The sequence below is a fragment of the Streptopelia decaocto genome (assembly GCF_964273445.1).
Source record: "Streptopelia decaocto genome assembly, chromosome: 13".
Lineage (NCBI taxonomy): Eukaryota > Metazoa > Chordata > Aves > Columbiformes > Columbidae > Streptopelia > Streptopelia decaocto.
Window position 1 is genome coordinate 3,961,909 of NC_138668.1, and position 10,434 is coordinate 3,972,342.

Here is a 10,434-nt window from a genome sequence, read left to right on the forward strand (position 1 = left end):
AATGGATGAAGAGTCAAAGGTGCTGGGGAGCACCAACTGCCTACAGAGGTTGCTCGCTGCCATGGGACATGCAGCGCCTGTTCTTTGCTGTCCACTTCAGTGGAACAAATGTTTTGTGTTAGCTCTCACAGAGGAAAACTTTCTCATCCGAATTAATCTCTGGGTTTGCTACCAGCTGATCTTGGCAGCAACATGGGGGATGAGTCTTGTAAGGATATGAAAAAAAGATACAGAATTTCCCGTGAGTCAGCAGCAAAAAGCAGAACACACACCTCTTGGTTCTTAGTCCACTGTCCATTCAGTGGATCGGACAGGAGTTTATTTGCAGAGATCATACAAGTTTGGCTCAAAATATACCAGTATCTCAGGTCTCTGCCTGACACATCTGTCTTGGAAATTTCTGCTTATCTCCAAAGAGTAATTCTAGTGCTGCACCTATATCAAAAGTCTGGCAAGAATTGTCTCTGTGTTCAGAACAATCACCAAATGGGTTTACTGTCATAATTTCTTTGAAACACTGTTTGAAAGAAAACAGTGATGATAAGCCAAGTTCTGTTTTCAGTTGTATGAGCTCAATTCAATTCACTGTATTACAGTAAAAAACAGGTACAGAGAACAGGAACTTGGCTCCTGACCAGGAAGAGATTTTGAAGCCTGAGATGTTTCTAGCTGGTCCAGAATAGAGCTGTTTGAGTGGAGCACTCCAGCTCTGGGCAGTGAGGTCTGTATATTTGTACTTCCAACATGACAGACACAAGTAATGGTTGTGATGTCTCTAGTCCTGCACTGCTGCTGTGGTGAGCCTGGCCAACACCAAGCACGATTGGAACCCAAAAGGAGAACAGTTAGAGGAAGAGGAGCGCAAACCTGAACTGCAGTGCCTGGTCTCTGAATTCAATACTGAAGGCATAATCTGGAGGACTACACACAAAACTGATGCCATTCAAAGGACCAAAGACCTGAAAGAAACCAAGCGAGCACACAGCTTTCAGGGAGCCTGGGCTGGGACTTAAAGCAGTCTCATTATTTAGTTTGGCTGCTGAGTCACAGCTTGTAGATGTGACCTGTTAGGACTGAATTTGGCAAGACAGAAAGCAAAGGGCTCTAGCCAAGAGAAAGAAAATAATACTTGTAATAAAAACAGGGACTATTGAGACCTAACACTTGTACACTGACAACAGAAAACCAACACTGATCCTTTCTGATAAAAGCTTGAATTTGGATAGCCTTTCTTTATTGCAACAAGGACTTTACTCTTCCAGCAGCCCCACAAAAGCCACTAGCATTTCCTAAGAATAAAGCAAGCATCAAATCAGATTAAACCCCTTAGAAACTGTTTCTTGAGAGCTGGTATTACAGACTAGAAGTTGAACCAATCTTTGTAGCAGTCTCTCTAACAGAGCTAACATACAGGTGCTTTCACATAATAGCAATAAAAGTTAAAGCATCTGGAGGGTTTCATTGAACAAGATGAGACAAATGGAATAACCCTTAGGGGTTTTTTATTTGTTTGTATATCTCTGAAGTTAACTCTGTATGGTGTGTGTCATCAGAGAGGAACCACATGCATTATGGGCTGGACTAGATGACCTTGGTAGGTCCCTTCCAACCCAAACTATTCTATGATTCTATATCCACCAGTGGAAGGGAAGAAGTTTTACAGTCCCTTTTCTGAGACTGCTGCCAGGATTTCACCTTTTCAATGGTGAAAACAGGGACGGTGCTTGAGATGAGGGCTGCTGACTCCCACCTCTCCTCCCTCCATGAACCACGTACTTGCCAGGATATTCCTGTCCTCTCTCCCTCAGGACAAAGTTGACTGTGAGGCTCCCAGTAGCAGAGGAGACAGCTGAATCACTCCAAACCTGGGTTGCCAGCAAAGAGAAAACTAGGCAGAGGCTTCAGAAAGAAGTAGAGGACCTCAGTGTTGACCTTGAGAAGACAAGGAATCCAGCTATTCAAGAGCATATCCAGCACCAGCCTGACCAACTAAGAGCTAGTACTGAAATTCCTGGGAGTCTTTCTGTTAGCTCAGGTCAGATTTGGATTTGTCCCTTATTTCTTAATATTTTAAGATCTCTCTATTAAACGTCAAGTAATCTGTATGACCACGAGAAGCAAGGCTAAGATTTATCACATCAAGAAAAAAACCCAGATAAGAGCCGCAACTAATTCCTAGGAGCACACGGCAAGCTTCTGGTAAGCTCATTAGCTGACTTCCAGAAACAAGAGTACAGCTAAAGCAAAACCCCTCCTTTACTGCAAGGCAAGGTATTCATCTTCTTTTTAAGGATAATGATATCCTGCTTTGAACTTCTCAGTGTTGCAGAACCAGTGATTTGGCCACTGATTATTAACCACCATACTCAAAGCAGATCTAAACAACATGTAGTTTAAACACTGGCAACAAATGCTCCTTCATTGAATAAGTATTTCTATCCTAGCTAGTGTTAGTGTAAGAGCATGAATAGTGGTGCAACTGTGGGACATTTGAATAAAAATGTTACTTTAAATAGGCACAAAGGCTGCTCCAAATCCACTGAAGTCCTTGGGTATCTGCCAATGTCTGCAGTCGGCTTTAGAACAGGTCTCAAGAGCTGAAAATCCCACATACAGCACTGCATTACTGGGCTGAAAGAATCTGTTTCACCATCACTTTCTTTAACGAAGCAGTTCTTTATTCTATGGTTCCTGTGGTGTGCTTGTCACCATGGTATCTGAACGTGTGTGAGGATCATAAGGATATGTAGAATATTTGTGATTAAAAGCTCCTCAGAAAGAAAAACATACCTTTATTCTTTCAAGACAAGCAGTTAAACACAGTCTAAAATAGTCTTGAATAACATCTTGTTTGTAACCAAATCGTCTTTGAAATAGAAAGAGTCACACTAATCAACCCAGGCAATTACTAACAGCACATCTGCACAAGGAATATCTGAAGTGGAAAACATTTGCTCCACAGCAGCATCATTATAACCGCAGGAGCAAGGAAGACTATCACACTGATGGGAACTGGGTGATCTTGTTAAATTCCTAATGATGAGGAAAGAAAGCCTCGTAAACATTTTAATCACCCATTCAGAGTGACCAAGAGAAACTCTGCCTGTCATTAGAGTGGCTGCCAATTGCACTGTGATGAGCTGGCAGGACATGCAGAGAAGTGAAGTGTAAAGAAAACTTGTGTCCGGTGAATGCTGGGCTTTATTTTTCTAGGCCAGTGCTGCTGGTGCTGCCCTGGACAAGCAGCAGAGAACCTTTGACAAGATGCTGGCAGAACAGCAAAAAAAAAAATGCAAAGAGCTGCCAGTGGAAGTGGGTAGTTCCCAGAAGGAATGTACACAACTGAAAATTTTGAGCTTAAGTCTGCCTATGAAGCATCCTCGGAGCACCTGGGATCTATGAAGGAGGAGAATAAAACACTTTCAGGGTAAGCACTGGTTTGATGTTGAAAAAATTCTGCAAATCCTAACCCCTTATATTCTTACTGAATGATCTCTTGTGGTGCCTCCCAGCACCAATTCTACTTTTCTTACTTCCAGCAGTGCTTTCACTCTCTGGAAACATACACTCGATGCACATAAAGTCACAGGTTGGATTCTGCTCTTGGGAGAGAGTCTGTACTCACACACGTGCCATCCCTGTCGTATCACCCAAGATTGTAACTAGCACCAGTGAACTGCTTGCACTGACTCTGGGGTGACATTCAGAATCAAGGTCCTTTCTGAACCCTCAAAACACGACCACAATAGCAGCTGGACTGTACTCACTGTTGTACCAGGAGGTCGTCACTCCAGGCTGGGCCAGGTATCAGCACGAGAGTTATGCATATGGGAATCACGGACTGGTTTCAGCACAGGCTTAAATAAGACACAGGCTGCAGTCCCAGTTCTGGCTACCAGCATTCTCTCTAACTTGGAGCAATTCACTGAGGGGACTATTAACAATGGCCAGCTTACCCTGGGAAGGTGATGGTCCCTTTAACCTCAGTGGGGAGGATTAGGCATCTCCAGGAATCCGTTCAGAGCAAGTCAGTTAAACTCCTGCTCAGAGTCTCTTGGTATCACTTCTCCCCCACTGGCTGCCCAGGGAGACCAGCTGCCTTGGCTCTTTTTTTTTTTTTAATCCACTTCTGGAAATTGCAAAAATTGATCTCTTACAGAAGGCTGGAAGATGACACTGTAAATATTTAGAAGATGCTACAATCTGCTGCCCTTGAGGCCGACAGAAAACAGTGATGGACTCACTGGCACAGCCCCAGCGTTTTTAGGGCAATCTCCCCCAGCCCTTTGCTCTGGCCTGGCAGAGAGCCCCACTCCGCTATACACAAACAACGTGGCGTCCTGCTTGCATTTCGTGACAACTGCCTGAAAGGGGGAGAGAGAAAGGCTGGATAAAAACCAGAAAAAAATTCCTCTTGATTTAATAGCCTTCATTCTTCCATTTCCATGAACACATGCAGCGAGCAGGGCTCATTCAGAAATCCAGGATAATATTTAGCAACAAAAGAAAAGGGGAGCTGATATAAAGTGACTGGAATCATTTAATGCCATTTACATTCAGAGAATCTTCCTGGTGCACTTGGTAAAGTTCATAGTCCTGAAATAAACCTATCATATGAAATATCTGTTTTCTTCCCTAGAGGAAATTAAGGATCTAATCAATCAGCTGGGGGAGGGAGGGAAGAGCATTCATGAGCTGCAAAATATCGATAGAGATGGAGAAGGATGAACTGCAGGTGGCACTGGAGGAAGAGGAGTTTTCCCCGGAGGTACCAGTGCTACAGATGCGAGAGCTGCACGCCAGCCCATGGCTGCTGCCCACATTCCATCAGATGGATTTTGTATGTTTAACCCCACAAAGGGCATTTATTTGTCCATCTGTTGCACCCTTCCTTGCAGGCTGAAGAAAGTAAACTGCTTTGCATGCAGCTCAATCTGGCTCAGGTTAAAGCTGACACTGACAGAAGAACACGAGAAGGAAGAATTTGAAACAACCAGGTATAGTGAGGATATTACATCCAGTCACAGGTGAAGGCTGCAGCATGGAGGTTTTATATTAGACACTAGGGAAGTTTTATAATTGTTAAGGGCAATTACTCCTTAAACCAGACCGTCTGGAGGTTGCAGAGTCTCCATTATTGGAAGTTAAGTGCAGTCTGGTCACACGTTGTCTATGGGACTGGTTTAGCAGAAGGTGATCCAGATTTTAAGCAGTAGATTTTTAAGACGACCCTGTGAAAGCCTCTCCCAGTTCTGTGTTTTAAAAGAAGGTATTCATGAATGGCTGGGTGCATAATCCCGGTATCTCAGTTTTAAACAGGTTTGAAAACTTACTGTATTTTTATTATTTGGTGGGCAGTAATTTGTTACAAAGCCTGGATCAGACTCAACATAACAGAATGCTGTACCATATGCTTCACTGAACTCTGCAGAAATAATCACCAGCATGCAACTGAGTCTCTGCAGGCAAGTCTGGAGACTGGAGCGAAGGGGAGTGCTGAAGCTCTCAGGCTCAAGAAGATGGACACTGACCTGAGCAGCATGGAAATGCACCTGGATTGTGCCAACATGAACCACAGTGAGCTCCTCAGGACACTAAATAAACTGCAACAGCATGTCAAGGTAAACTGGAAAGGGCGGAAGCAGGTCACTGCAAGGAAAAGCATACCAGAGCTATTTTATAGCTTAAGCAACAAAGCAGTAGATAATGTACTCTTGAACAAATTGAGAATTTCTATTCAAAAGCCCTGGTTCTCCCACTCGTATCAATTTCAATCTGTAGCAGTTCCAACAAAGCTTATACAAGATAAGCATGGCTATCAGCTTTGGTCAAGCTAAAAACCCAAAGAACAATTCATATGCAAATAAAACTAGAAAGTTCTGCTTTTAAGAGAAGTTGTAATTGCTGTTTGAACAGGATAGCCAACAAAGGGACTTGAAACTAACAGAGATGTAAAACTAATGAGTTTCCTTTGGCTCTTCATTTCTAAAATAAAACTAAGTAAATTATTAAAAAGCTAGTCTCTTTGTTGGAATAAAGTGATACAATTGCTGCCAAAAATCCAATTTTAGAACTTAAAGAGTAACAACAAAGATTCTTTCTCTCTGTACACTTGCATATATATAGACACGCACTTAAACCTAACTTAGTACATCAGTCTCAGAAGTAATTCTCTTATAGTCAGCGTGGTTACAATGGTGTAACAGACATACATGATACTAGGATCCAGTGATTTTTTTTTTTTTTTTGGGGGGGTGAATTGTTTTGGTTTGGTTTGGTTTTTTTTAAGTCTGGCATCACCTTAAAGAACAGCTTTGCAGAGAGACCTCCTACATCTTTCATTTTCCTCTTCCTTCATTATTTATATTCACCTTTGACCTGCTTTCAGGACCTTCGGATCGAAAGGGCTGAGGATGCTTGCTGGCACAAGGAGCAGCTGCAGACAGAGCGGGAAGAAGAGCAGACCGGCCTGGAGGGCAGTGAGCGCTCTCGCAAACTCCTGGAGCAAGCAGAGGTCACGGAGAAGACATAAGGAACTCAATGTCCACGTGCAGTGAAAGTAGAACTATTTATGCAACAGCTATCTTGTCAGAGAGTTTATGTGCAAGTGGCTTAACATTAAATCTTAACTGTGGGTAAGAAGTGCAGGATTAGGCCAATAATGGATAAACACAATAGCGGTCTACAAGATAGGTCTGATTACGGCACACAAAGAGCTCAATCTTCAGGGATATTATACTGATAGCAGGATTTTCAAAAAAGCACCATTCTGGCCCAGTTTTGCTCCTAGCAAGGCCTATGGAAAACTTTTAGCAAATTTGATGGAAGAGTTAAGACAGTGCTGAACACTTTTGAAAAACACACCTCAAAGGAACAGTGTAAAATTGTGCATCCATTGAAACTACAGTTTTTCTAGTTGTTTCCATGGTGCTCAGATTTCTTCCATAGACTGTAGCCCCCAGCGAGAGATCCATCTCAGTGAATTTTAAGCATCCTTGCCTTACAGATTGCAGTATGAAATAACATACCTGTCACTTCGTTTTGTGCATAGATTTCAGAAGCTACTTTAACATTCAGCATTATAGGCTGCAGTTCTTTTCAATAAAGACCACACATGCCAACATTTCCAAGGAAAAGAGCGTAACTTCTGGAAAGGACTGATAATACAAGAAGCATTTATCAGCTGCAATTATGGGACATCAGTTATAAAAACTGAGTCATATATGTGGCTTTTGTTCAAATAGGTTGAAAAATGCAGCCAATATATTCACTTCCGATTGACTGATAATTAAAGGATACACTTTTAGCAGGTGACTTGCTATCTCCATACTGAATTTGGGAGTTTTAATGTATTTGTTATACAAAACCTACGTAGCACAGAACTTGTGCAGCACTCTGGAACACATTGGCACATTTTCTTGATGTTGTTTCTCTGAAAAGCAGCTTGTGTTGCTAGAATGCAGTTTTTCTATTAAAGCCTTTGCTTTTTACCTTCCTTAGAGTGTTTTTAAAATGCATTTATTATTTTTACAGCAGCAGCAACAACAGTCCTCCAATGATTCATATCAGTAAACAGCAAGCACTAAATGAGCTGTGGGGCTCATATTTTCCATGCAATAAAGAGACACATACATATTGTAAACTGTGGAGCGGAGCCTGCGTTTGTTGAGAGCGCAATCAAATCCAGTTTCAGTTAGGTCTAAAGTCAGCTGCTGCTACTGCAGCATAACTTTGAAATAAATAATATTGTATATAAACTCAAATCCATACAAACAGAAATTTAGGAAAACAGACTCAGACTCCAGGCCTTCATAAACAACAGGGGCTATTTCTGCCTCAGAGGTGTATCATCATTTTAGCGCTCAGCGTGCAAGTAAATACACAGGTCCTAATGTTCCGTAAAGCAGACACAGTGGGGATGAATCTCACTTGGTTTAACAGTACACAATTTTATAGAGAAAAAACAAACTCTACGGAAAACTGATGCACAAATCATCTCTTTGAGAGCCAAATGGAAGCCCTAGAGCTGGGCAGTAAGACATTCTGGGTCTCTAAGCCTTCTTCCTGCCCTCTAGATTCATTCTGCTTACTATTAAATGAAAGCTGGAGCCTGACCTTCTACACATTACTAATGAGCATGAGGAAATCATCAGTGAGTACTGAGCAGCTGCTGAGAGAGCAAAGAAAGCTGTGGCTGATGCCTCCCACCTTTCTGCCCTTTATGTTGGTAACTGGAAACCTTTAGGTATATATTCCATGATTTCTCTCCAGTGCTGATTCAAAAGCACCCTGTTAATAATACATGTTAGCACTCGCGTTGCTTTTTATGATGCTGAAAAGCAGAATGCACGTTAGCTCACTGATTGCAGCCTGACAATATTAATCCGCTAAAGAAGAAATCCACTTCCCCTCTGCCTCCCTGGTAATCTACATCACAGATGGCACCCTGAGGAATTCCTCCATTTCCTCTTGATTTATCCTTTCTTTCCCTTATTACACAACTCCACTCATCACATCTATAAGGCCTCCAACAAAGAGTAGGCTGGTTTCCCTCTGTAGCCAGTCAATGGCATTCGGAATTGGCACAGGAGGGAGAAAAGTTGCCAGCGCTGAGCAGATTGCTCCTTTGGCACTGTGCTGACAACTGGCACTTCAGAAATATCATAGTTAGCTGTGGATTTAATGCACAGTATCTCCTCCCAGAGCGAGGCTGAGCCTTCTGCCACCTTTGTGCTTTCAGCTACCGTGTGTTCAGACAATATCTTCACCTTCCGTCTACGGCATGCTCTCAGTCACCCTCTTTCCATTGAAGGGTAGAAAGAAAACCCTGAAGTGTCAGTAGAACTAAAGCTATTGACTTAATAATAGGGGGGGATAATACCTTTGACTAGTCCAGTGGTACTAAGCAAAGATACCATCATGTCGTTTATGGTCCGATCTAGAATTGCCCAAGTCAGCTGGGACTGCCGCCATTGATTCCAGTGAGCTGTGGATCCAGTCTTTTGAAAGGCAGATTATGATACACTGAAAAATTAAAGATATGGCAAAATTTCTCAGAAGGTAACATGCAGATATCAGGTCTACAGATCCTAGCTTTTAATGCTCTCTATAAATAGCTATGCTGTCAAACTCTTTCATACCTTCCTCACAGGCTTCCTGTGTGGCAAAAGGTCTGTGTCAGGAGAAAGATCATTACGTGCACTATAATTAAGAACTATTAAATGACAATAAAAGACCTGTAAGTCAAGGTGGAATAGGCTGAGCAGTTAGTCCTGAAAGGAGGAAAAAAATGCACCATCATGGAACTCCAGGGTAGGAAAACATGTACAAATGGATTAGAAAGACCATTCCAACAGAATAGGCATGAAACACTTTCCTGCACTTCAGCTTCCACATTCAGCACAAATACCTGAAAAGAAACATTTTCATTTAACAGGCAACACGTCCCAAAGGGAATGCACTAATTTAAGGAAATACAGACTAGGCAGAAAAGATGCATGTAGGACACTCTCAGCCCACTGGAGCGCAAGAGAACTTCAGCACTTTGCACCCCGCGCAGAACTCATCAATCAGAATCTTTATGATGCTTGAGAACAGCAGTAACAAGCCACTGGTATCAGCAGCTGATCTACACCCACAAAGGAGAATGTGCAAAGCATAGTGTCATCAGTGGCATGACTTGCTGTTTATTTTTCTACTGCTACAAAACTCTGGAGCACGAGTAGCTTCAGATTCCTGGGGTAGATACCATCTTCCTGTTTCTTTTTCTGATCCTCATCATTTCACATCAACACTTCAAATCGGTGCCATCATCATTTATCCTTCCGCTCCTTTCCAGATTAAATAACTGGAAATAGAGCTAGCCTCCAAACAGAAACACCATGCGGAGACTGAAAATTCTGCACAAGAACAAGAGGCCTCTAAAAGCAGCCCGTCTTCCACAAACGATGGCCACAGAACCAACTAACACATGCAGGAGCAACTGGAAAGGTTGCACAACAAACTGAAAAGAGGCAAGTTGAGAAGGCTGTGTGTATTCCCTGCTCCAGCTCACCACTTCATCACCTGGGAGCTGGGCTTGATCCTTATGGGTCCCTTCCAACTTGAGGTACTCTACGATCATGCAATCACACCTTATGCACCCTTTCTGGTACTGGAACAGGTGGCAAACCAGAGTCTGGCCAAGTAAAGGATGAACACAGATGAACTGGATGATGGAGAAGAGAGGGAGATGGGATGGCTGAATCAGCTCTAAACAAACTGCACCCCAGGCACTGCGTCTCAGCAAGCAAAGGGTTCACTTTTGGGGAGATCAGACAAGTGCCTAAACCTTCCTTCTCTGTGCCAGGGGCTCAGGAACAGGCACCAAAGATAGAGCTCACATCCACCTGCCATGAATTTATTAGAGCAGAAAAGGGTGTGGGATGGAGATGA

At 42.7% G+C, this 10,434-nt stretch overlaps 1 protein-coding gene across 1 annotated transcript in view; it reads left to right on the forward strand.

The window, feature by feature from the left end:
• MYH16 (myosin heavy chain 16) overlaps positions 1-10,434 on the forward strand; it is a gene marked incomplete at both ends in the record, with an annotated part of 36,324 nt that extends 25,890 nt beyond the window's left edge. Inside the window, 22 exon segments of the mRNA XM_082064678.1 lie at positions 3-19; positions 780-973; positions 1,809-1,941; positions 3,214-3,328; positions 3,331-3,422; positions 3,424-3,427; positions 4,640-4,697; positions 4,699-4,768; positions 4,899-4,966; positions 4,968-4,997; positions 5,432-5,621; positions 6,389-6,523; positions 6,525-6,553; positions 8,076-8,097; positions 8,101-8,160; positions 8,164-8,223; positions 9,171-9,218; positions 9,222-9,239; positions 9,243-9,254; positions 9,258-9,312; positions 10,203-10,231; positions 10,234-10,434. Of these exon segments, the coding sequence (XP_081920804.1) occupies positions 3-19; positions 780-973; positions 1,809-1,941; positions 3,214-3,328; positions 3,331-3,422; positions 3,424-3,427; positions 4,640-4,697; positions 4,699-4,768; positions 4,899-4,966; positions 4,968-4,997; positions 5,432-5,621; positions 6,389-6,523; positions 6,525-6,553; positions 8,076-8,097; positions 8,101-8,160; positions 8,164-8,223; positions 9,171-9,218; positions 9,222-9,239; positions 9,243-9,254; positions 9,258-9,312; positions 10,203-10,231; positions 10,234-10,434 (1,640 nt within the window).